General features: G+C 37.7%; 1 protein-coding gene and 2 non-coding genes across 4 annotated transcripts; 1 reads left to right on the top strand and 2 right to left on the bottom strand.

The window, feature by feature from the left end:
• Positions 1 to 357: 357 nt before the first annotated feature.
• SAR1B (secretion associated Ras related GTPase 1B) lies at positions 358 to 27802 on the bottom strand. 2 transcript variants are annotated; one of them, XM_061188184.1, is made up of 8 exons: positions 27676 to 27802; positions 18298 to 18413; positions 17642 to 17717; positions 13564 to 13683; positions 5323 to 5388; positions 3755 to 3858; positions 2570 to 2701; positions 358 to 976 (listed from the first exon to the last, which is right to left on the bottom strand). In XM_061188184.1, the coding sequence occupies exons 3-8, from the start codon at positions 17697 to 17699 to the stop codon at positions 860 to 862; spliced, it is 597 nt and encodes a 198-aa protein (XP_061044167.1). In that variant the 5' UTR covers positions 17700 to 17717; positions 18298 to 18413; positions 27676 to 27802; the 3' UTR covers positions 358 to 859. The 2 variants fall into 2 exon arrangements, with proteins under 2 accessions (XP_061044167.1, XP_061044166.1); XM_061188183.1 differs by lacking the exon at positions 18298 to 18413 and having other exon boundaries at positions 359 to 976.
• On the top strand, positions 7281 to 7353 carry TRNAR-UCU (transfer RNA arginine (anticodon UCU)). The gene has a single exon. It is a non-coding gene; the product is annotated as a tRNA-Arg (tRNA).
• Positions 11960 to 12066, bottom strand: LOC133091659 (U6 spliceosomal RNA). Its single transcript, XR_009700984.1, has one exon. It is a non-coding gene; the product is annotated as a U6 spliceosomal RNA (small nuclear RNA).

Here is a 27802-nt window from a genome sequence, read left to right on the forward strand (position 1 = left end):
AACCAAAAATTAACCTTGGGTTGTACCAGAAGATGTGCTTTTCTGCAGAAGGCCGATCCCACAGGGACTAGGACATGGACCCCATCAGCACTGGTAATGGCAGTGTTACAGATAAAAATACACATGATTCAGAGATTAATGTGGTATAAGGTACAACCAAACACAACTTGTCTCCTGGAAAATGCAAAAGCCTCTAGGAACTTAAGCATTATTCTAAGTATTCTGAAGCAGTCTCCTTTCCCAGTAACCCCCTCATATAGATAATAGTAAACATACAAAATTTCAGAGCATACTAGCCAGATAAGACACATTAAAATGAAACATTTGCCCAATAAGGATGCCAAACATTAGGGTTTGCTTTATTGCATGACGTTTGCATAAGAAAAAATAATGAAAACTGTAAGGCATCATGCAATCATCAATAAGCTAATTATTAACTGTTCACTTAAGATAGGTGGACACATAATCTAAAATTTAAAAACTAGTTCCAAAAAAGTACATAAAAAGTTTAACATGATGAACTTTTAAATATGGTTTACATTTGTAGTTTCATATTGTTAAAAAGTGCTTCAAAGGTAGTCTGGAAAGTTGCTCTTTAAAAATGGTGCTGGGGGTAATGTCAGATTATAAACTGTAAAATCTAATTATTTTTATGGAATTAGAAAGCTACATTGCGATATTCAGCTTACTTGAATCAGTCTTCAATTCTCACTCAAATTAGGTTGATAAAATATTAATAATCTAAAAAACATCTGTTTTCTAACCAATAAAAGTCTATTGAATTCAAGTTATGCATGTTGAGTGATCAAATCTCTGAGTAGGCCTGAATGGTGAGACCTTGAACCGATGCGGGCTGGTGTTAATCAATGTACTGAGCCATCCAGCGGAAGCCTTCTCCATAGCCTTGTCTTTTGAGCACACTACACATAAAAACTTCTAAGGGCCGGGCATTCAGTTCTTTCAGAGATACACTGCCCTAGAAGAGAAGATAGACATTATGTTGAATGACCCCTTAATGAAATAAAAGCTGCACTCCCCAGGAGAACTGCAGCTCGTACATCTTAGAACAAAGGGTGACTGTGATAAAGCCACGGCTGTTTGGCATCCGAGTACCCTCCCCTAAACACACAGGACGTCTCCTCTCACTCTACTGGAGGACAGGATGTCTGCTCAGTGGGACAGAGGTGAGCTTATGAGGCACACAAGAATGAAATAATCTGTGACTTAGAAAAAATTCAAGTTACCTGGGACAACTGGCTTCACTTATATTAAAAACAAACATTCTCTGAGTAGGTTTATGACTAAACAAGGCATTTCTTAAAATTAATGTGGAGCAGGGACTTCCCTGGCGGTCCAGTGGGTAAGACTCTGAGCTCCCAATGTGGGGGGTGCCAGTTCGACCCCTGGTTGGGGAACTAGGATCCCACATGCAATGCAGCATGGCAAAAAAAAAAAATTAATGTGGAATTGAGTTATTAAAAAGAAGAAACAGAAAATAGACCAAAGTCTACCATATCTAACATAAGAGTCTCCTTCCATAGGCTGCAATATTTCTCTAGTCTGGGATTTTTCAATACTAAGGTCCTTCCCCAAAACAAATACCAGTAAAAATGAATGCAAAAATAATGTGTCTTAAAGCTTATTATAAAGTATATGTTCAGAAAACCCCAACACTGCTATGGCCAAGTTTACATTTTATTTTTATCTCTGGTGAACTCAGGGCTTAAACACTGAACTGAGGGCCTAAATCCACCTAAATGTTTAAGCATACCTAAATACTGGTATGCTTAAACATTCAAGTATATTATTCAGTGGCTAATTCTGAAAAATTATGACAAATAAAACTTTGAAAGCTTTCATTTAGTTTCTCATAAGCATAGGCTTTGACATTTTTGATATCACCAAGAAAAGGTTTCATTTCATTCAGTGGTAGAAAGAAAATAAATGAGGACATTAAAAAAAGACCCAAATGTATAAATGACAGTTTTTAAGAAAAAAAATGAAAATGGGCTTATGAGGTAGGACAATAGTAATTTAAAGACATCTGGTTATACACCTGAAACTAGTATAATGTTGTATGTCAACTATACCCCAATTAAAAAAAAAAAAAGCCAGACTGTACCAATTAAACCGATAAGCATGATTACTGTTAGGGGTAGTGTGGGAACAAACTATTTCAGAAGATTAAAAATAAATAAGGGGCTTCCCTGGTGGCGCAGTGGTTGAGAGTCTGCCTGCTAATGCGGGGGACGCAGGTTCGGGCCCTGGTCTGGGAGGATCCCACGTGCTGCGGAGCGACTGGGCCCGTGAGCCACGACTGCTGAGCCTGCGCGTCTGGAGCCTATGCTCCGCAAAAAGAGAGGCCACGATAGTGAGAGGCCCGCGCGCTGCGATGAGGAGTGGCCCCCGCTTGCCACAACTGGAGAGGGCCCTCGCACAGAAGCGAAGACCCAACACAGCCAAAAATATAAATAAATAAATAAATAAATAAATAAATAAATAAAAAGATATTTGTACTACTGAATGAAACACTCACACTCGTCAAAAATTTTTCTTTTTTTTTTTTTACCTTTCCTGTTGTCTGACCATATAAACCAAACATCTCTCGCAACCTCTCTTCACTGATGGCTTCAGGTCTGTCAATCTTATTTCCAAGAATCAGTATAGGCACATTAGCAACAGTTTCATCTGTCATTAGTGACTGAAAAAACAAAACAAAACAAAATGAACGACAAGATGTTGATATGAAACCATCTAAAGGGTTCATTATGACAAGCTACCAAATGGGTATCAAGGACTCATTCTCTATCATACCCGTCAGTTTGGCTAACTTTCTTTGGCAAACTCTCCCTACATTTTAAAGTGAGCTCAACAAACCCAAAGCTCAATTCTTCTGCCTCCCTAAGTCTCCTTCTGTAAATGCTCACTCTGTGAATAGACCCAACACTTTAAAGCATGCAGACCTGGTTTCATTTCTCGTTCTGCTGCTTTTGAGTTGTGAGATCTTACACAAATAAGGCTCATTGAAGTTCAAAGAGAATTTGCAATAGTACCACCTACCTTATGGAGTTAATTTGAGAATTAAATGAGGTAATATGCACAGTGCCGGGCACAAAGTAGGAACTCAGGAATTCCCTGACCCTGTTCCATGACCAGAGAACCTATCTGGACTTTTCCACATGAATAAGTACTTGTTTGCTTGCTCTAGGCAGAGGCATGGTCAGGTCAACCTTCCATCAAATCATGGACCTGCTTTCTCTGTGGACCCAGATCTAGCACTGACCTTGCCTACTGCTTCTGAGCCCCTTTATGAAGCATGTGACCTGGGAGACGGGAGAGGAGGTGGCTACACATGGCCCTGATCACTCCTGGGAGCAGTGACAAAGATAGCATGTTATGCCATTTCCAGGTTCTGGCTAACTCCTAAAGAAACCAGCATCCTAGGAGGACCAGGGGCTTAAGACCAAGCCACTACAGGAATGTAGCAGACATGAAATATACTACAAGGGCACACTCTGCACAGAGTGAGCCCAAGCCTTCAGGAAGGAAGTCTGCATTAGTACCTCCTCAATAGCTACAATTACTCCAAGCTACTCCCCCTACGTTCTAAGTAGAATAATCTCAGAACTCCACAAATTGTCAGGAGTTACATCAGAGGCTGCAAAAAAGCCACACTCTGATACCTACATATCCAACCTATTTCCTCAGGCTTACCAGTGATTCAACTATGTTTAGTTTTAATTATTTAACTTACATCAAGTTCTTCTTTTGATTCTAACAGCCTTTCATGGTCTGCACAATCCACCAGAAATACAATGCCATTGATAGCAGGAAGGTAGTTTTTCCACACTCTTCGAGCTAATAAAAACAATCAGGAGTTAGATTTTATTTGCTGGTCAAACCTAGCAGATAGTTTGAGGGAAGAGTCCAAGATATCAAGTGTAATTATCCCTTAGCTGCTGCTACTTCACTATATACTCAAGTTAATCTTTCACCCAATATTGCCAAAACCTTTCCAGGTGACCAAAGAAGAAATAACAGGTTTTCCTTGATTGTGGGCAAGTCAAATACTTCACTCTGCCCCAATTTTCCTATGTTAGAAGAAGAATTAATATTTGCTACTAATGGACAAGGATGCACATTAAGTTCACTGGAGGGACCACTACTATTTCTTATATGCAGTATTCATTTTTCTGACATTCCTAGTTTATCAGTTTTTTGCCACTGATAAATCTGGAGTCAGTGACAGAAGGAAATTAGTATCGGGTACAGACTTGTTAAGTTAAAATAATAAAGCAAACTGTTCTACTCATAAGAGAAATTAAAGTTTATGAAACCATTAGGGTAATTTTTGCCATGACATTCTCTTTTAGAGGGGAAAACAGTTTTGGGGGTACCCTAGGGGAAGGTAACTTTTTTTTCTGACTTCAGTTTTATAATACACCTTAAAATAATATAGAAAGGAAGTCTCAAACTCCATTAGGTTCTAAATCTAATCATTAAATTCCAGGAATTAGTTTATGTATATTTTAAACAATTGATATATGTCTCAAATGTGCTTTCACTAGCCACAGGCTTTGTAATATTCATTATTTATGAATTACCATGTGGTGGATACTGCTAAGTCCTTTTGGGGATATTAAAAAATAACTAGGATTTCAGTCCCAGAAAGTTTAGTAGAGGAATAAGACAGTCGTTCCAAACTTGCAGATATGTATACAAACGCACTAATTGCTACGTAAGTATAGTTGAGAGCACTCCCAGCTGGGGGTGGCTTCTCAGGGGAGGCAGCAGGACTTACACTGGGCCCTGAAGGTGGGTTACTTATGTGCACATGGGGATGGCATAAGCACAGAGGTGGGAGAACACCAAGATGGTTTGGTTTGGTTGGAGTAAAGAGAATGGGAAAGGGTATAGTGGGAAATAAAGACTCATAAAGTAAAGTGTGATCAGATCATAGAGATCCTGAGTGCCAGGTCAGTGAGTTTGGCCTTTATTTTACAGGTAATGAGTTAGCCACGGAAGGTTTTTCATACAGAGCAATAACATATTCATAACATGATTACGACAGTAAGCGAAAGGTGGACTGGAGCAGAGAAGGAATGGAGGCTAAATTTTACTCATATGCTTTACCACCAAAAGCAATTCAGACTTAAATTGGAGTACCATGAAAATCATCCTTTGCATTTAAAGCATTTATCTAGGGGTAATAACTCCTAAATTTTAAGTCTACTCTGGCTTTCTTTGAATAGAATGAGATTTCATGCACTGGAACATAATGGTCACATTTTTATTAAATAAAACAAAGCAATAGAATCTCACCTTGAACATGTCCACCCAGATCAAAAGTTGTAAACGTCATGCCAGCAATGGTTAGTTCTTCTGACGCTAAATAATAATACAAAATATTTTAACAATATGAAAATTAGAAATCCATTCCTGGTATATATTGCCACTTAAAGTTTGATTTACTTTAATTGCAAATAAGGTCAAATCAAAAAGGAATTCTCTGTTGTAACTACTATATTCCATTTCATATTGCCAATATAATGCATGTAAATGGTAATATTCATTTCTAGTATTCACTACCCACCACAAATCCAACACTTACTTATTTTTCCTTCTCTATCCTGCTGAAATTGACAATTATTTACTGTGAATTCAAGCGACTGCTCTAATCTAATAATTTTTCCTGTAATTCATCTTAAACGATAAAGGTGAAATAACAGTATTCTCTCATGGCTGTCATATTTCGCAGGTGACAGTCTTTAATGACAAACACAATTATAATAAAAAATTTGGCTATTATTTCTTCAAATATTTTTTCTGCTCCCTTCCTTCCCCTTCTGGGACTTCAATGATAGGTTTGCTAGACTACTTAATATTGTCCCACAAGTCACTGAGGCTCTGTTGATTTTTTTTTTTCAGTCATTTTTCTCTGTGTTTCTTTTAGTTTCTATTGCATTGACTTAAGTTCACTGGTCTTTCCTTCTGCAGTATTGGCACTAATTTGCTATTAATCCTTGGGACTTCCCTGGTGGTCCAGTGGTTAAGACTTGTGTTCCACTGCAGCGGGTGCGGGTTCAACCCCTGGTCGGGGAACTAAGATTCCACATGCCGTGCAGTGTGGGACACCCTCCACCCCACAAAAAAAATTGCTATTCATCCTATCTAGTGAAAATTTCATTTCAGTTATTTTATTTTTCTTTTCTATAAGTTCCATTTGGTTCTGTCTTATATCTTCCATTTCTCTCCTCATTATGTTCATGTTTCCCTTAAATCCTTAAGCATATTCATAACAGCTATTTCAATGTCCTTATTTGCTAATTCCATCATCTTTTTTACTTCTGCCATCATCCTTGTTACAATCTGTTTTTACTGATTAATTTTTCTCCTGGTTATGGATCATACTTTCCTGCTTCTTTGCATGTCTAAAAATTTTTTATTGAATGTTGGATTTTTAAAAAATTTATTTATTTATTTATTTTTGGCTGCCCTGGGTCCTCCCTGCTGCACGCAGGCTTTCTCTAGTTGCGACAAGCGGGGGCTACTCTTCCTTGCAGTGCGCGGGCTTCTCATTGTGGTGGCTTCTCTTGTCGCGGAGCACGGGCTCTAGGCACACGGGCTTCAGTAGTTGTAGCTTGTGGGCTCTAGAGCACAGGCTCAGTAGTTGTGGCGCACTCACGGGCTTAGTTGCTCCGCGGCATGTGGAATCTTCCCGGACCAGGGATCGAACCTGTGTCTCCTGCATTGGCAGGTGGATTCTTAACCACTGTGCCACCAGGGAAGTCCCTGGATGTTGGATTTTGTTGTACCCTTTTCAAGAAAGTTGGACTTTGGGAATTTCCTGGCGGTCCAGTGGTTAGGACTCAGCGCTCTCACTGCAGGGACCCTGGTCAGGAACTAAGATCCTGCAAGCCACGGGACACGGCCGAAAAAAAAAAAAGAAAAGAAAGTTGGACTTTGTTCTGGCAGGCAGTTAAACTGCTTGCAGATCAGTTTTTAAGTTTTGTTAGGGCAGATCTAAAGTAGCCTTTACTTTGGAGCTACTTTAGCCCCATTACTAAGATATGATCCTTTGGAGTATTCAACAAGGTCTCTCCTTTTTGGCTGGTGCGAACTTGGATTCCCGGCCCCATGTGAGCTATGGGAATTATTTGGCTAACAACTCCACTATAACTGTTCTTCCAGAAATTATTCTTTGACTGGCCATGTGTAGTTTCACCCTATGTATGCACAGATTGGTATTCAGCCATGAAAATATCTGAAGTTCTGGGATTTCCCTGGTGGTCCAGTGGTTAAGACTCCGTGCTTCTACTGCAGGGGGCCCAGGTTCAATCCCTGGTCAGGGAACTAGATCCCGAATGCATGCCACAACTAAGAGTTCGCATGCCACAACTAAGACCCGGTGCAGCCTAAATAAATATATATATATTTTTAATTTCTGGAGTTCCTTCTCTGCAGAGCTCCTTCCTCTGTGGTAATCTGCCCAGCAAATTCTAGTCACCTCAGCATCCCCAAATTCTGGTCTCTGTCTCCTCAACTCAGTAAGACTACTGGGTTGTTTGGGTTTCCTCTCCCTACGCCATGATCTGAAAATTACCTCCTGTGATAAAACTTGAATAGAGAAGCGTTTGTTTTTCTTCTCTCAGGAATCATAGCCCTGTGCTAGCTATTGCCCAATATCTGAAAACAGTTGTAGTATATATTTTTGTCCAGTTTTCTAGTCATTTACAGTGGGATGGTAATTCCAGACTCTGTTATTCCCTCATGGCCAAAAGCAGAAGACCCCCTACAATTACAATGAAAGGTTCAGTATAATTGTTAACTATTCAATATAACTATGAGACCCCAGAGTAGTTTATCTTGCTAAAAAATTCTGTATGAAGACTGCCAACTGAATGAATAAGTAATACAATTTGTGTTCAAAGCATGATCCTTTCCAATAAGGAAAAGATAATGCTTGGATGTGGTTGGCAAACTACCTCTATGGTTACAATCCCCAATACACTCCCTGCTTTATAAAAGAAGTCCCAATTTGATTAATTAAGATACAGAACACTGTTAACATCCCAGCAAGTTCCCTCTTGCCCCTTCCCAGTCAGTCCACACCTCCACTCCCAGAAGCAAGCACTGATCTGAATTCTATCACCACAGGTTTGTTTTGCCTGTTTCAGAATTTTATGTAAATGGTATCATATAGTATATAAATTTTGTGACCAGCCTCTTCCATGCAATATAATATGCATCGTATGTATGAGCAGTTTATTCCTCTTTCTTGTTGAGTAGAATTCCATTGTTTATCCATTCTTTTTTTGAAGGACATCTGAGCTGTTTCCAGTTTGGGGCTATTACAGATAAATAAAACTGGTATAATAAACATTCTTGTATGAGGATTTTGGTGAACACATGTTTTTCATTTCTCCTAGATAAATACCTAGCAATGGAACTGCCAGATCATAGGGTAGACATATGTTACCTTTTTCACATATGCTTTTTCTTTTTAAATTTTTATTGGAGTATAGTTGATTTGCAATGTTGTGTTAGTTTCAGGTGTATAGCAAAGTGAATCAGTTATACATATATACCCATTCTTTTTCAGATTCTTTTTTTTTAAAGATTTTTAAAAGATTTATTTATTTTAAATATTTATTATTTATTAATTTATTTTGGCTGCGCCAGGTCTTAGTTGCAGCACGTGGGATCTTCGTTACTGCATGTGGGATCTTTAGTTGCAGCATGCAGGATCTTTTGTTGCGGTATGCAGACTCCTTAGTTGTGGCATGTGGGATCTAGTTCCCTGACCAGGGATCGAACCCGGGCCCCCTGCACTGGGAACACGGAATCTTACCCACTGGACCACCAGGGAAGTCCCTATTTATTTATTTATTTTGGCTGCGCCGGGTCTTAGTTGAGGCACGTGGGATCTTCGTTGCCATGTGCGGGATCTTTAGTTCCGGCATGAGGAATCTTTCATTGCGGCATTTGAACTCTTAGTTGCGGCATGCATATGGGATCTAGTTCCCTGAACGGGGATTGAACCCGGCCCTCCTGCGTTGGGAGCGAGGCGTCTTAGCTACTGGACCACCAGGGAAGTCCCCAAATTCTTTTCCCATATAGGTTATTACAGGATATTGAGTAGAGTTCCCTGTGCTATACAGTAGGTCCTTGTTAGTTATCTATTTTTTTAAATTTCTTTTTAAAAAATTAATTTATTTTTATTTTCGGCTGCGTTGGGTCTTCATTGCTGCACGTGGGCTTTCTCTAGTTGCGGTGATTGGGGACTACACTTCGTTGCGGTGCATGGGCTTCTCTTGTTGCGGAGCACGGGCTCTAGGCACGTGGGCTTCAGTAACTGTGGCATGCGGGCTCAGTAGTTGTGGCTCGCAGGCTCTAGAGCGCAGGCTCAGTAGTTGTGGCGCACGGGCTTAGTTGCTAAGCAGCATGTGGGATCTTCCCGGACCAGAGTTCAAACCTGTGTCCCCTGCATTGGCAGGCGGATTCTTTTTGTTTTTTTTTGAATTTTTGAATTTTATTTTATTTATTTTTTTATACAGCAGGTTCTTATTCGTTATCCATTTTATACACATCAGTGTATACATGTCAATCCCAATCTCCCAATTCATCACACCTCCCCGCCCCCCAGCCGCCACTTTCCCCCCTTGGTATCCATATGTTTGTCCTCTACATCTGTGTCTCTATTTCTGCCCTGCAAACTGGTCCATCTGTACCATTCTTCTAGGTTCCACATGTATGCATTAATATACGATATTTGTTTTTCTCTTTCTGACTTACTTCACTCCGTATGACAGTCTCTAGATCCATCCACGCCTCTACAAATGATGCAATTTCGTTCCTTTTTATGGCTGAGTAATATTCCATTGTATTTATGTACCACATCTTCTTTATCCATTTGTCTGTCGATGGGCATTTAGGTTGCTTCCATGACCTGGCTATTGTAAATAGTGCTGCAATGAACATTGGGGTGCATGTGTCTTTTTGAATTATGGTTTTCTCTGGGTATATGCCCAGTAGTGGGATTGCTGTGTCATATGCTAATTCTATTTTTAGTTTTTTAAGGAACCTCCATACTGTTCTCCATAGTGGCTGTATCAATTTACGTTCCCACCAACAGTGCAAGAAGGTTCCCTTTTCTCCACACCCTCTCCAGCATTTGTTGTTTGTAGATTTTCTGATGATGCCCATTCTAACTGGTGTGAGGTGATACCTCACTGTAGTTTTGATTTGCATTTCTCTAATAATTAGTGATGTTGAGCAGCTTTTCATGTGCTTCTTGGCCATCTGTATGTCTTCTTTGGAGAAATGTCTATTTAGGTCTTCTGCCCATTTTTGGATTGGGCTGTTTGTTTTTTTAATATTGAGCTGGTGTTTGTTTTTTTAATATTGAGCCGGCAGGCGGATTAACCACTGCGCCACCAGGGAAGTCCATAGTTATCTATTTTATATATAGTAGTGTGTATATGTTAATCCCAATCTCCTAATTTATCACTTCCCCCCACGTTTCCCCTTTGGTAACCATAAGTTTGATTTCAAGATCTGTGAGTCTGTTTCTGTTTTGTAAATAAGTTCATTTGTATCATTTTAAAATTAGATTCCACATATAAGTGATATCATATGATATTTGTCTTTGTCTGACTTTACTTCACTTAGTATGATAATCTCTAGGTCCATCCATGCTGCTGCAAATGGCATTATTTTGTTCTTTTTTATGGCTAAGTAATATTCCACTGTATATATGTACCACATCTTCTTTATCCATTCCTCTGTCGATGGACATTTAAATTGCTTCTGTGTCCTGGCTATTGAAAATAGTGCTGCAATGAACATTCAGGTTCATGTATCTTTTTGGATTATGGTTTTCTCCAGATATATGCCCAGGAGTGGGATTGCTGGATCATACAGTAGTTCTATATTTAGTTTTTTAAGGAACCTCCATACTGTTCTCCATAGTGGCTGCACCAATTTACATTTCCACCAACAGTGCAAGACGGTTCCCTTTTCTCCAGACCCTCTCCAGCTCTTATGGTTTGTAGATATTTGATGATGGCTATTCTGACCAGTGTGAGGCGATACCTCATTGTAGTTTTGACTTGCATTTCTCTAATAATTAGTGATGTTGAACATCTTTTCTTGGGCTTTTTGACCATCTGTCTGTCTTCTTTGGAGAAATGTCTATTTAGATCTTCTGCCCATTTTTGGATTGGGTTCTTTGTTTTCTTGATATTGAGTGGCATGAGCTGTTTGTATATTCTGGAGATTAATCCCTTGTTGGTCTCTTCATTTGCAAATACTTTCTCCCATTCTGTGGGTTGTCTTTTTGTTTTGTTTATGGTTTCCTTTGCTGTGCAAAAGCTTTTACACTTAATTAGGTCCCATTTGTTTATTTTTGTTTTTATTTTCATTACTCTAGGAGGTGAATCAAAAAAGATATTGTGGGACTTCCCTGGTGGTGCAGTGGTTAAGAATCTGCCTGCCAATGCAGGGGACACAGGTTTGAGCCCTGGTCCGGGAAGATCCCCCATGCTGCGGAGCAACTAAGCCCGTGCGCCACAACTACTGAGCCTGCGCTCTAGAGCCCGCAAGCCACAGCTACTGAGCCCGCGAGCCATAACTACTGAAGCCTGCACACCCTAGAGCCCGTGCTCCGCAACAAGAGAAGCCACTGCAATGAGAAGCCCACGCACTGCAAACGAAGAGTATTCCCCGCTCGCCACAACTAGAGAAAGCCTGCGCGTAGCAACAAAGACCCAACACAGCCAAAAATAAATAAATTAATTAATTAAAAAAAAAAAGATATTGCTGAGATTTATGTCAAAGAGTGTTCTGCCTATGTTTTCCTCTAAGAGTTTTATAGTATCCAGCCTTACATTTAGGTCTTTAACCCATTTTGAGTTTATTTTTGTATATGATGTTAGAGAGTATTTTTAATTTCATTCTTAAAAATATGGAATGCTTCACGAATTTGTGTGTCATTCTTGTGCAGGGGCCATGCTAATCTTCTCTGTATCATTCCAATTTTAGTATATGTGCTGCTGAAGTGAGTACACATATGTTTTTTGATTAATTGAAAAATATTAGTTGAAATGAATGTGAGCCACAGGAAGGTTGAGATAGCATCTGTTTTGTGCCACTGCTTTTACTCCTAGTACTTAGAACAATGTCTGACATAGAGCAGGTGCTCAAAAAATATTTGTTGAATAAATTAAAAAGGGCAACATCATAAAATTTTTAAAATGACTTACACCTAATATAAGACCACTGTGTAATCTCTTCCATTTCTGTTGTTTTTGCAGATAATTTTATATACTCAATTTCACCATGATCATTTTTCTTTAACAGTATTGTTCTTGTATCAGAATCTTATTTGTCAAGCCCCACTTTCCTCTAATATAAAAAAAAAGTATCAATTTTACAAAATCTTCCTTTTCCAACTTCACTCACTAACAGCTTTAGAGATAAAATGGTAATTTGTTTTGCTCTGTTTTCCTTCCTTGTTCTTTGTATATTTACTGAACTAAATTAATATCATATTATTTACATTTTAGTCCAGTTCTCAATTTTATACTCATTATTAAGGCCAACACTCATTATTTCATAATTAATCTATGGATTAACTTGTCTTTAAACTCTCTGTGTACTTGATTCATCGTCTTTTCAACAGTAAAAGTAAGTTCACAGGTATTTTAAGATTAGACTTCTGTTTCTAATAATTTTATCACTTTAACATTAACTTTACTTTCTCAAACAGCACCTATTACACAATCTTATATACAGGATGATATGTATTAAGTGATTTATAGAATCATTATTAATGTCTTTCAGGTAGTCTTTCTAAAAGGAAGCACAGTAAATTATTTTTTAATTATTTTAAAACTTTCTAGGGAATTCCCTGGTGGTCCAGTGGTTACAACTCGGCGCTTTCACTGCCGTGGGCCCAGGTTCAATCCCTGGTTGGGGAACTAAGATCCTGCAAGCTGTGGGGTGTGCCCAAAAAGAACACCAAAAACCAAAAAACAAAAACCTTTATATAAATGTATCAATACATGCCCTGTTTTTTGGAATAATTCTATGGTCTTTATATTAGAAATAGTTCAGGTTGTTAGGACTAGAAAAATAACTGGTTAATAAGTTGAGAGCTACCAGCAAAGTATAAGACTATAATCTGTCCATTGAATAATGATTAAAATAGTACAGTTCTAAAATTTGAAAGAAATTTAGGTTATGTAACAAGCTAATGGTGACTATTTATAACCTAAGCAATATGTTGTTGAATATCATATCATAATCCCTGAGACAATAACTTTTTAATTCCTCTAGCTGCACAATGGTATACTAACTGATAAGAAGATATGAGTATTATTTCAAGATCTAAATATACTCCCTAGAGTTGGGTCACTTATTATTTACTATACTATTTTAAGAACAGGTGAAATGACCTGATCATAATTTATCCACCAAAAAAACAAACAAAACCTTTTGGTTAGGGCCTATGAATTGGTATCACTTGATCAAGTAATATATTGTTTGGGAGAATATACTTACTGGGATGTAACGTTGGGACATGTTGTCCAAGTCTATCATCTTTTAGCATGTGTAGCAATGTTGTTTTTCCCGCATTATCCAATCCAAGAAATACCAATTTACCAGTTTTCTTATATAATCCTGCAGAATAAGAGCTATGATTAGTCAAAGTGATATCTGACACAGACTACACAAATAAAATGACTTTAAATAAAAGTATAATATAATATTCACAATTTAGTTATTTAGATACTTTTCCTAATTACCCCAGATTTTTGATAAAGAAACACTTATTAACCTTTTGAACTTTTAAGATTTTATAAATTGGCCTGAAAAAGCTTGGATATCTAACCTATTTTTAGTTTTGAAGAGCTATTTTAAATCTATTATGATTTGGGAAGTCAAATCATTATAAAACTAAACTTTGCCCCGATCAATAAATGTGTGTGTGACCTAAACTTATCTTGCAATGCCAAAATGCCAATTCCCTTGACAATTTATCTTAAATCCTCTTTTATTTTATTTTAGTTTATCCCTTGATAAATATCTGTGTCCTCTACTAGAGAAACACTCATAAAATACTTGACATCATGTATTTATGAAGCTAGACCAAAAGAAAAAGAGTATTTTTCCACAGATAAAAATAAACTAACCATTTTTGACAATAAAAATTACAGTGAGTTTTTTTCAGTAAAAAAGTTTAGTTCACTGTCAAATTTCCCTGAGAATAAGGTTAAACTATTCACATGATTGCATAACACTAAGCAACAACAAAAATATCCAAGCACATAATTTTAAATATATCAATCAAGCATTGATAGATAAAGTGACAAACAGATAAAGACAGCATTGACCAATTTATAGTAGACTGGCATTTACTGCAAAATTCCATATTGAGCTATATATATATATATATATATATATATATATATATATATATATGTGTGTGTGTGTGTGTGTGTGTGTGTGTGTGTATTTTAAAGACTTTTCTTAGAGCACTTTTAGGTTTACAACAAAACTGAAAGGAAGGTACAGAGATTTCCCATATACCTCTGTCCCCACATATACATATCCTCCCCCAAGAGGACAAAAGTTTAATGACACATATTCAACAGTATACAGAGTATTTTCACCACCCTAAAAAGTCCTCTGTGCTCTGCCTATACATCCCATCCCACCCAAGGCCCAGCAACCACTGATCTTTTTATTGTCTCCATATTTTTGCCTCTTCTAGAATGTCATGTAGTTGGAATCACTCAGTATGTAGCCTTTTCAGATTGGTTTCTTTCACTCAGTAATATGCATTTTAGTTTCTTCCATGTATTTTCATGGCTTGATAGTCCGTTTCTTTTTAGTGCTGAATAATATTCCATTGTCTGGCTATACCATAGTTTATCCATTCACCCACTAGAGGACATCTTGGTTGCTTCCAAGTTTTGGCAGTTATGACTAAAGCTGCTACAAACACCTGTGTGCAGGTTTTCGGGTGGACGTAGGTTTTCAGGTGGACGTAAGTTTTCAACTCCTTTGGGTAAATACCAAGGAGCACAATTGCTGGATTGAATGGTAAGAGTATGTTTAGTTTTATAAGAAACCAACAAACTGTCTTCCGAAGTAGCTGTACCATTTTTCATTCCCACCAGCAATGAATGAGAGTTTCTGTTGTTTCAGATCCTCACCAGCATTTGGTGTTGTCAGCATCTGGATTTGGGGCATTCTAATAGGTGTGTAGTGGTATTGAACTTCATTTTTCATGTCTTTAATTGTCTAACACCCATGGAATTACATGAGGACAGGGAATGCAGCAGCAGCTCAAAAAATACTTAATCAATAAATGAAATTTTTAAGACATTAGGCAATTACAGATTCAGGCCATCCATCTTCTAATAAGTTCATGCCAAAATAACATCTAGTTCTTTACCCACATTTAAGTTTAAGAAGTAAATTATTTAAGTCCTAATCTTTTGATCACATATTGACCAACAATTCCAATCCTAAAGAGAAGACTGTTTTCCATATTTACTTGAGCTGGGATATTACATCTCTCCTTTAATTATAAATCTGACTAATAATCTCCTTAAACATTTCTATTTCTTAAAAGGTTTCTACATAGACTGTTTCTAACCAATGCACTCAATCTTACCACTCTTTTTTTTTTTTAATATTTAATTTTATTTATTTTTGGCTGCGTTGGGTCTTTGTTGCTGTGCACGGGCTTTCTCTATTTGCTGTGAGCGGGGGCTACTCTTCGTTGCGGTGCACAGGCTTCTCATTGCGGTGGCTTCTCTTGTTGGGAGCAGTGGCTCTAGACATGCGGGCTTCAGTGGTTGTGGCTTGCAGGCTCTAGAGCGCAGGCTCAGTAGTTGTGGCACACGGGCTTAGTTGCTCCACGGCACGTGAGATCCTCCCGGACCAGGGATCAAACCTATGTCCCCTGTATTGGCAGGCAGATTCCTATCCACTGCACCACCAGGGAAGTCCCTACCACCTTAACTTTTAAATAGTAAAAGTGTACAGGATAATATACTAAAAGGGAACAACTAGAGCATTTAATCTTTAAACTGAGTTGGACTAAATTCTTATTTTGTGGTAGGCACTGTTAAGCACCTGCATACATTATTTCACTTAATCCTCAACTCTGTGAAGTAGCATTATTATTCTCTTTTTTACAGAGGGGAAATGAAGACTCAGAGTTAACTTGCTCAAACGCTGAAGTCAGATCTGAGATTTGAACCTATGTCTGATCCCAAAGCTTTGGTTCATTTTCATTTCTCTATACTGCTTCCTAAAGTTAGCACTATCAACCTTCTTGTTCCTGATTGTGATGCAATCTATTTTGCCTTTTCAACATAATTCAGCATAGATTCATTGTTCTATAAACTGAGATATAGATTCCAACATGTTATAACCCAAAGCCCCAGCAAAATAAAGTTTAAAAGCCTCTATTTCTGACCCAGTTCTTGCAAATATGTGACAAAATATTTCAGTCTGATAAAAAGATTTAAGAATTCTCTTGGAGGTAGTATAGAGAGATCTGACATTTGACCTGTAGTAGAGCAACAGTATAAAATAATGTGAGGAATTATATTTTTAAAAAGAAAAAAAAAAACACTCTGGGTTTTAAAAAATTTGCAATTAAGGTTCAACTAAGAAATAAAAATACAGTGACAAAATTTGATCTTATATTTTTATCCTTTTAATATATAGTAGTCAAACAAAATTTATATTTCCCAATCAAAATTTATTTCCTCAGTCAAGATTATGTTTGTGGAGAAAGAAATATTTATATAGGAGATATCATTCCATAAGTATGGTTGTGGCCAGTTTAGAACTATGTTGACCACTCTATAATTACATGAAATGCTTCTCTTTCTGCCAGTTTACAAGATGATGGTTATAAGGAGACTAAACTTAGGACAAAATTTGAAAATAGGAGACTAGAAATATTTTCATTAATTTTTACAATAATAAAATTGTGTATATCCCAACATAAAAGTTAATCAAAAGCCTGTTTCAGGGAAAAAAAAAAAAAAGCCTGTTTCATCAAAAAATGTGACAAGTCAAGGGTGTCAATAAAAGAATGGGAAGCAAAGATTTTTCCTATCTTTAAAATCTATAAAGAGAGGAAAATCACTAGTCAGAATTGCTGGGTAAACAAGACTCATTTAGTAGGTTATAAAATGCCATTTATAATATATGAGGTACTTTATGGAACATGCATTTTTATAATAATAATAAAAAAAGAAACAATGCATTGGATTCCTGTGAGGATTACGTGAGGTAAAGCATGTAAAGCTCTTCTGCAAACTGGCTAATAAATGGTAGCTATTCCTGTTAATAATATGCTTATCAACAACCTTAAAAAATAGGAATTATTATTATTTTACAGATAAGGAAGTTAAGGCTAAAGTGGAGAAAACAGTTTGTCTAAGATTACTTTGGAACAGGTATAATGAGTAATTGAACATGTTTGTATGATTCCAGAGCCCACATTTGTAACTACTGGGTTACATACAAAGAGGCTCTGGACAAATAAAAGACACTTTTGTATAAGTAGGATTAAATGGGATAACAAAAGAGAACAAAGGGCCAACATTACCTAAAAACTGTAGCACACTGCTGAAACCACTGTAAATCCAGTCAAATATGAAGGACATAGCCAAATCTTATAGGGTCTGGAAAAAAAAGTGTTTTGAATTTAGTAGTCAACATTAAACACCAACAACATTAAACATCAACTGTGAGTAAATAATCCTACAACCTTACTACAAAGAATTAAACACTCTTTTCCATGCCAGTCTAACCTGATCTATACTGATGAATAAAAAACAAAACGTCATTAAAATACCAAGTAGAGACCATTCTTTGCCCCTCAAAGTAGCAAACATGAGAAAATTATAACAGTCAAGACTAGAAAAAATGTGGTAAAAGAAGCATTATTAGTGGCAGTATAAATTGGTACAAATCTTTTTCAAAACCAATTTGACAATAATGTATCTGTTGATACCATTTGACCCAAGAATTCTACTTTTACAAATTGTCCTAAATATGGAAAAGCTTATGTATAAAGATGTTTATCAAAGTGTTCCATAAGAAAATTTTTATAAATAATCTATGTTCAATAGTAAATTAAATATAGTATCTATGGCATATGAAATATTTACCAAAACCTTGGAGTTGGGGACAGGAGAGAAGGGAGAAAAGAGGAGAAGAAAGGAAATTGATCATGAAATAAGTTTCCGAGTCTGATTTTACCTATGTGGAGTAAAAACCCTTTTTCTTTTTCTTTTGTTCTTTTGTAGCAGTTGGTACCAGATAGTAAATTTCTGGGTTTGTTATCTTTCTGCATTTTTCAAATTTTAATCATGTTACTAAATGTAAAAAAAAAAAAAAAAAAGATTAAATCACAGTAGAAAATACAGAGCATAGTTCAATTCAGCATTTACTTGACATGTACTTGATAATATAGCTAATATAGCTAATATGGAAAATAAGAGGAAAAAAGCCTCTTTAGAAAAAAAAATCACTTATACAAAAATATGCTTTCAGATCAACAAAGTTCATTTTCTAGAGCTGAACAAAAAAACCCAGGCCCAAAACTTGGGCCAAGTCCAAAAAGTTTGAAGGGTTGTGCTATGTTTGATATTCTTCAGACTAAGTATGACACACAACACTGCTTTCTATAACTGCCTCTCCCTCCAGTGGGCTGCCAAGCTGGACACAGATGGGCCCACCAAACTCAATATTCCTAGAGGGTAAGATGTTGAGAGCACATCACCTTGAGAGTCAGAAACAGAGAAAAGAGACAGCCTACCTCCAGTCTGTACAAGGCCTAGCAGTGTTTACTAGGAAATCCCCTGGATCCTGGCAATAGATTCTCCCCTCTTCTATTAACTTCTTACTTGAATTAGCATAAGCAGAATTTTGTTCTTGCAATCAGTTGATTCCTGATTAAGACAGAGTGGCTGGCAAACTATGAATAGTTTCATTTGTCAGTATCACAAGAATGAGAACTACAACAGCAACATAAATATATAAGAATCTATTATCTTAGAAGTTCTCATTTTACTCAAGTTGAAAATTATACCTCCTTCTACTATTATCATTTTAGGTCATGTAGAAATTGAAACTTAAAGTCAGAGAAAATATATACAGGTGGCTTGTCTTTTCTGAAGATTCTGAGGTATATGCTTTTCAAAGGGAATCATAATAATTTTCACTGTAGAGAATCAAATAAAGCAGTGGTGTGTTGAGATATTTTATTTAATTTAAAATATATTTACCTAGTTCATATTACATCCAAAGTCCTGAGCTAGACATCATGGGGAATACAAATATTGATGACAAACATGGCTCTCTCTCTCAAAAAGATCATAGAGTGATAAATTAGCTACACAAATGCAATTAAACTGAAAAATGTTAAAACTGAATAGGATATTATCTAAAATGGTCACAACTCACCCTATAGAGTTTCAAGACTTCTTCAAACACAAGGGGAAAAAAATGCCCATACTGTAAATCCTAAGCTACTAGGGGAGTAATGATCATAAGAGCATAAAAACAAAATAATAAAAATAAATAACAGAGATATGAGGTATTTATGTGCACACCAACAGAAAGAGGTATGGTATGCTCACAAATACACTTTATATTTTGTATGAAAAAAGAAAACCAGTCCTGCTTGTCTCTACATCCGAAGTCCTATTTCCATAGTTCTATGGTGACACCAGGGTACAGCTAAGGAAAGGTTTCTTAGATGGTGTTTAGCCTGAATGGGTACAGCAAAAAGTTGGGAATTGTTAGATAATATGACTGGGGTTAGGGGACCGCAAACTGAGAGTAAAAAATCAACGGGTGCTAATTAGTGATGCAGAAGCCAGATTGATAAACAAATCTGAGACTAAATTTAGACATTAGGTCTTCATGCCTGCTACTTTTAATATATGGACATAAGAAATGATGCTGAATCCGCCTTTCAATTTAATAAAACAAAGCAAAACAAACAAACAAAAAATATCAGCTACCATTTATTGAACCCCTACGAGCATTATGGTCTAGAGGTTAAGAGCAGGAGCTCTGGTGCTAGGACTTTACTATCTACTTTAGGTAAGTTACTTCACTTTCCTCATCTGTAAAATGGGGATAACAATATTACCTGAGATGGTTATTATGAAGATTAATTACTACACGCAAAGCATTTAGTATTTCGCATGGAGGAAGCATTTAATTTTAGCTGCTGTTATTATTATTTCTTCTACTACATGGCCCACAGTACTAGACACTTTACAGATATCACCACTAAATACCCCAACAACCTTTCAGAGTACATATATTATTGTTTGCATTTTACAGAAGGAGCTGAAGTTACAGTAAGTAAAACTCAACTATTAGTGATAGGCACAACTAAGTTTCAAACATGAGTCGAACTTCCACGTCCATCCCCTTTCCCTTACATTGCATTGGCTCTCTAAAGCTTTATAACAATAGTTTTAAAGGTTTAAATTTATTTAAGTCATTACATACCATTTTTTAATAACTCCAGCTCATGACTCTGACATGTAATTCCTTCCTCTCCCACACATCCCACACCCAGTCATTTCTTAGTTCTATCAGTTTCTGCACTGAAGTCTCAAGCCTTCTTTGATTCTCACAGGAGCCACCTAGTCAAGAGCCTTATTGTCACTTTCCAAAACTACCATCTTAACATCAAAATGTGTTTCTACCCATCTGTACATGCCCTCCAGAGTAGCTTCCCCAAAATATCATCTTGGACTTGTTGCATAGTCAGGGTGACTATAACTCCCAGTTTGCTGGGGACAGTCTCAGCAAAGTAATTTCAGTGTAATTATTAACAGTGCTTCCTCTCACTCTCAAAAGGGTCCTGATTTAGGTTAAATTTTATGGCCACTCTATGCTTGTGGATGGAGAGCCACTGGAGGTTTGTGAGCTGAGAAATGATACAATCAAACTCCTAGGCCAGTATTCCACATTCCACTCTTAGCTACCTTTCCAAGTTTAATACATATTACTTCCCTACTTGTAGCTTTCCCCAGGCCAAAGTAAACTGCCTGCCATTCACCACTGGTGACCTGGACTTGACTACCTTAAAACCTCTGCTCATTATCCTTCCCAGCATCAGAATATTCTCCCACTATCTCTGCCTAAAGTCTCCTTGCCTCCAGCACCAGCCAAATGCTATGAAAGAAATTAATTCTCACTTGAGGGACAGATATAGGTGGAAGAACCAAAAGAACCCAGGAAGGGTAAAAGAACTAGAAGAGAGAGGCAAGGAAAGAAGTTAGCCACATTAAATGCAGAGATGTCACAGCTAGCTTTGGTGACAAGGAGACAACAGTTGACAGCATGAGTAGCCTGCAGTGGAGTGGTAGTACAGGAGAGCCTATGGCTGGTACTTAAAGCACAGCAGAGCTGTGTGACCTTGAACAAGTTAAAATCTCTCAGGGTGTTTTAAGAGCAAATGAGATACAATGCACAAAGTAAGTATCAATATTTAAAACCTGGCTTCTGTCATTATTGAGAAGAGAATGGGACAGGAGGTTAACAGGTGGAGGCAGTGAGGAAATTCTTCTTTCAAAAAGTTTCAAATGGGATGAGGGAAATGAGATTTTCTTCTTAAGGAAGTGTGAGGCTTGAGAATGTTGATAAATTTAAAGGAAGGAGCTAGTGGCAAGGAAGAGGTTAAAGATGAGAAAGAGAAGGAATTAACCAAAAGGGTCAAAGGCTCAAGAGGAGCCTGGGCAGAGAGCACACTCTTTCTCTAAGATGAGAAGGAAGGAACCCAGGAAAGATGAAGAAGGGGTGTAACTACTGAGCCCGCGAGCCACAACTACTGAAGCCCGCGCGCCTAGATCCCGTGCTCCGCAACAAGAGAAGCCACCGCAATGAGAAGCCTGCACACCGCAACAAAGAGCAGCTCCCGCTCGCCTCAACTAGAGAAAGCCTGCACAGCAACGAAGACCCAACACAGCCAAAAATAAATTAAATTAAATTAAATTAAAAAAAAAAAAGAATAGCTACTGTGGGGAAAAGATCAAGTTAAAAGATTGCTAAAAAGAGCCAGGGACTTCCCTGGTGGCGCAGTGGTTAAGAATCCGCCTGCCAATGCAGGAGACGCGGGTTCGAGCCCTGGTCTGGGAAGATCCCACATGCCGCGGAGCAACTAAGCCCGTGCGCCACAGCTACTGAGCCTGCGCTCTAGAGCCCATGAGCCACAACTACTGAGCCCACGTGCCACAACTACTGAAGCCTGCGTGCCTAGAACCCGTGCTCCGCAACAAGAGAAGCCACCGCAATGAGAAGCCTGCGCACCACAACGAAGAGTAGCCCCCGCTCACCGCAACTAGAGAAAGCCCACGCACAGCAACAAAGACCCAACGCAGCCAAAAATAAATAAATAAAAAATAAATTAATTAAAAAAAATAAAAATAAAAAGCCAGTTGCTAGGGTTGAAAAACATTCACAGCAGTACCAATCTGTACTGATTTCTATCCCCCACCCCCCCACCCCCCAAGCAATGCTCAGCTTTAGAGAACAAGGAGCGCATGGGGTTTAGGGACTTCCAGAACAGCAAATGAAAAAAAGACAGGGGAGCAGAAATTTGACAGTACTAGCGACAGAGACTGTAGTAATCTGATCAGAAGTTCAGGCTGAGTGGATAAGGTATAAACGCAGATAGCACATGGAACGGGGTGGGGATCAAAGGCAGGCTCCCCACAGAATAGAAATGGAAGAATAGGGGAAGAGTCTTTAGCTAAATAGCAGGTGTAGATGTAGTAAAAGGGTGCGAGAAGTGAAAGGTGGGTCAGAATTGTGCCTGAACAGTGGAGGAAAATGTGGGGTTCAGAATTCAAGAAAGGATTGGGTCTGGGTGGTGCCCAGCTCCAAGGCCTGGCTCTGGCATGGGCAGCTGAAGAGAATTAGAGGTGAAGGATTCGGGAAGCTGGGCTATTCCACACTGACAGGCAGTGGAATCATCTAGAAGATTGGAGGGCAGCGTTTTAGAAAGCCAGACTGTGAATCAAGTGGCAAAATCCTTACTGAAGATGACTGTTGGTAGGTGAGAGCCACGAGGACTCAGGGAGGGTAGAGTGGGTAAGCCATGCAGGTAAATGGATTTTTTGCATAAGGATGGTACCAATTTGCTTTTGTATAATTTGTCCCAAGATAACTAATCTAATAACATATATGGGGAAACTCTTCTTTAGAAATTAATGAGATATTTACATTTCTATAAAGTCATGGTTTCTGAGATCCTTAAACAGAAACTCCTTAAGCTAGGAGTCATTAGTCATTTTAAAGTAGAGGGAGTGAAGTAAGTCAGAAAGAGAAAAACAAATACCGTATGCTAACACATATACATGGAATCTAAAAAAAAATAAAAAGAAAAAGTTCTGATGAACCTAGGGGCAGGACAGGAATAAAGACGCCAACATAGAGAATGGACTTGAGGACGATGCCGGGGGCGGAGTAAGCTGGGACAAAGTGAGAGAGTGGCATGGACATATATACACTACCAAATGTAAAATAGATAGCTAGTGGGAAGCAGCTGCATAGCACAGGGAGATCAGCTTGGTGCTTTGTGTCCACCTAGAGGGGTGGGATAGGGAGGGTGGGAGGGAGACGCAAGAGGGAGGGGATATGGGGATATATGTATATGTATAGCTGATTCACTTTGTTATACAGCAGAGACTAACACACCATTGTAAAGCAATTATACTCCAATAAAGATGTTTAAAAAAATAAAATAAAGTAGAGGTAAAAATGCCAACTAAGAATAAAAGTTACTTAGCCACAAACAGATACCTGAACCCTGAGAACAGGTTACACAACACCATGAACACACTATTAAGACATGTGAAAAGCAAAGGTCAAGAACAGGGAAACATATACACGTCAGCAGATTTATTTATTGCATGAACAGCAAACAGGAAAAGTCGCTAAGCAGATTAGAAAAGTGATCTACTCAAGTAACATGAAAATCAATGCAAAGGGTGTAATGGAACAGAAATTCTCAGATTACAAATAACTTCTGAAAGCCTTGCCCCATTAAACTCATAAGGACAATTCCATTTATATGAAATGTCCAGAATAGAACAGAATCTATTTAGAATAGATAGAATAGAATAGAATAGAATAGAATAGAATAGAATAGAATAGAATAGAATAGAATCTATTTAGAGTAAATAGATTAGTGGTTGTCAGACCGGGGGGAAGGTGAAATGGGGAGTGGCTGCTAATAAGTACTGGGTTTCTTTTGGGGGTGATGAAAATGTTCTGAAGTTACTGGTTATGGTTGCACAACATGATGAACTAAAAAAACACTGAATTGTACACTTATAAAGGTAAGAAGTGTATGTACAAGTACCCTTTATGGTATGTACTCTCTCTCTCAATAAAGTTATTATTAAAAAACAAAGAAAATTAAATGTTGAAAATTTACATGGACTTTTAATATTTATAACTAATATAAGTAATTTAGCAAAATCATTTAGGTATGATCTTTTAAAAAATATACATAAGGAAAAAAAATACACATAAGATGACAAGATATAAATACTCCAAAAAGTAGTGCTGGTAGAAAATAAAAACTATTAATATTCTAAGGAGGTAAATCCTATTCAGAATAGAATTCTAGAATCAATACATTAATAACTTTGGGAAGCAAAGCATGGTAGAGCTGTGATAAAATGGATGGAGTGCCTGTCCTAGAATTTAAAAAATCTAAACTGAATGTGCATCTTTTTTTTTTTTCGGCCACGCCATGCAGCAAGGGGAACTTCCCCCACCAGGGATGAAACCTGTGCCCCCTGCAGTGGAAGCTCGGAGTCTTAACCACTGGACCACCAGGTAAGTCCTGAATGTGCATCTTTCGAAATACCATAATTTCATTCTGGGAAAGCCAATCTTTCTGAGTGCCAGTTTGCTTCTCCATATAAGGGAAATACCACCTGCCTCACAGAATGTTAAGAATGATTAACTATGATAATGTACATGAAAACACTTTGAATACTACCCCATATAAGGTGGTATTAATTCATTCAAACTAAATTAGGTAAAATTCAAAGCACAAAACTTTTAAATGCCAATTTTCAAGTTAACTTCAATTTTAACAACTATTAATATGAAAAAGTATTTTTTCATAATGTTCTGATTTTACTTTAAATATTAATAGCACCATCACTGTCACCAGAAAAGGCATTAGAAGAGTTTCCTTCAAATCCAGGTAAGGAAATTTCACTAGGAGAGATTAATCACAATTTTCTACATAATTTTGTCAGGCTTATGATTAAAATATGTACAAATTCCATAAGATCAGTATACTATCTGTAAACTAATTTAGGAACTATACATACCTCTCTCTCAGATTCAAACAGTCCTAGAAATACAAAGGCCAAACTCTGCTTGACCATGTTTTGTAGAATTTCAGCAAGGCCCTATACCTTTCAGTCGTCCCTTGGTGTCCTAGAGGATTGGTTCCAGGCCCCTACACCCCATCCTCAAGTCCCTTATATAAAACGTCATAGTATTTACATATAATCCACGCACATCCTCTAGTATACTTTAAATGATCTCTCAATTACTTATAATATCTAATACAATGTAAATAATAAGCGAATAGTTGTAAATACAATGTAAATGCCATGTAAATAGTCGCCAGCATGTGGCAAATTCAAGTTTTGCTTTTTCAAACTTTCTGAAATTTTTTCCCCCAAATATTTTCCATCCATGGTTGAATCCTTAGAGTGGAACCCATGGATACGGAGGGCCAACTCTGCTAAAAGTATGGACAGTGACAATGTTGAATGTTTTAAGACAATGTTACTTTATAAATACTCACCCCTAAAATTGTTAAATTTTCTTTTTACAACCTTTATTGAAACAGTGATGCAAATTAAAAAAATTCTAGAAAACATTTTAGGATTGAATGTATAGCAATTATAATAATGGAACTAAAAACTAAACCTTTTAGTTCGTGTAATGAACAAAAAGTACATAATCAATTTTCCTTTAAGGGAAAGTGATGCTTGATTGAAATAAGGTTAAATCTATGACAAATATAAATAGGATTTTTTAAGAGGAAAGGAAAAAAACTCTATATTAAAAAAAGTTGTGCACCTGAGTACTGAACTTGCCTATAATGAATTAAGAAAAAAAAAAAAAAAACTGACATAAGCAATGACAAGTTCAATCATTAAAATACTTTTAACTCAAATTGTTCTAAAAGCTATATACAAGGAAGAGAAACTTTTCAATACCATGATTTGAAAATTATTTGCTTAGTAATGTTTTGCAGAAAAATAATTTGAGTTTCAGCCAAGTGTACTTAAAGAAGAGGGTGGAGAAATAATGAATCATTACTACAGAATTCTGATTTATAAGCTTCAAATGATGTGGCAGTGATTTTCATTTCTGATAGCCTACTCTTTGGTCTCAATTCTTGCTTGAAGTGCAAGGCAAAGGAAGGTTAAAATGTACCCTATTTAAACTGCTAATCTGCATAATTAATGACCATGCTTCTTTAATATTTCTAAAATGAAGGCAACACCTTCCTCTTCTGCAAACTCAGAAAACACCAATGAACTATCCTAAAGTTTTTAAAGTTCAAAATATTTTGGTGACGAACGCAAGCCCACTAAAACAACGTTTGATATACACATTGCTTTGAAATGTCAGCACCACTAATTATTGATAAAATGTAAACCTTCCTGTATTCCTCATGTGTAAAATAGAGATGATATTACTACTTCCTCACTGGATTGCTGTGTGCATAGCTAGCGCCTTACACATAGTAGAAAACAAATGTTCCTTTTCTTCTTTCATTTGCTTCATTTAGACTTACTCTAATTCGTATTCTAACACTTAACACTGAACACAGGACATTCTTCAGTGTGAGACACAGTGGTAGTATAGAACTTGATATATCAATAAAAACGTGCAACTAATATTAGGTTTAGTTTTTCAAATTAAAAGGATTTCTTCACCTCATTTTGCCCCATGTACTTAACACCTTAAATTCCTGACGAGTTTGGTTTTTTTGGTCAACAATGTCAGAGTTTTAGCTGTTCTCAAAATCAATTTCTATCTTGTTGGAAACTCTTGAAATAATCCCTAAATCACTGCAGTTTTCCCCCAACAGTGTATCTTTTTCCCAGTCAACTGGGACTTGGGCTATGGAAAGACGTTAACCACTAGTGGGAAAGGAAGTTCGATTTGTCCCCACACTAAGTGGGAGAGCTGAGAACAACACGCCGCGTCACAGCCTCTTGAGCTGTCAATGATCCCCGCCGCCTTCACCTTACTCGGTGAGGAAACTGAGGCCGAGGGGAAGGAAGGGCTTGCCTGCAGTTTAGAGTCATCTCGTTCATTCCTGAAATAACCCACCGTTTGACAGCAGCGGTGTCCTATCCGGATGACCGTCAGAGAGGCCCCGCGAAGCACGAAAGGAGCCCGTCCTCTTTCCCGCCGCCAGATTCCAGGGCAGAAAACAGGAGCCCCTTCCTCGCCCGGCTACAGGCAGGGGCATTGGGTGGGCCCAGGCCCGAAAGGTGCTCCTTCCCCGGGGCCCACAGCTGCCGCCCGCCGGTTCTCCGGGCAGGAGAGGCCGCCACTTACCTGCGATTGGAGAGAACACAATTCCTTACTTGGCGTCGACCCTACTCACTCCGACACCGAACTGCAAAGCGCGATGGCTGCCGCGGCCCTAGTCCGCGCTAGCTCCTTCCGGGCCGGTGGGTGCTTC

Source organism: Eubalaena glacialis, chromosome 4, assembly GCF_028564815.1.
Source record: "Eubalaena glacialis isolate mEubGla1 chromosome 4, mEubGla1.1.hap2.+ XY, whole genome shotgun sequence".
Lineage (NCBI taxonomy): Eukaryota > Metazoa > Chordata > Mammalia > Artiodactyla > Balaenidae > Eubalaena > Eubalaena glacialis.

Bases quoted from the DNA above. Each gene is read 5' to 3' on its own strand.
- SAR1B (XM_061188184.1), bottom strand. From the start codon at position 17,699: ATGTCCTTCATATTTGACTGGATTTACAGTGGTTTCAGCAGTGTGCTA. The intron at 5,389-13,563 runs GTAAGTATATTC...ATTATTATTTAG, and splicing joins TGTCCCAACGTTACATCCCA to CGTCAGAAGAACTAACCATT. The intron at 2,702-3,754 runs GTAAGTTAAATA...TTGTTTTTTCAG, and splicing joins AATCAAAAGAAGAACTTGAT to TCACTAATGACAGATGAAAC.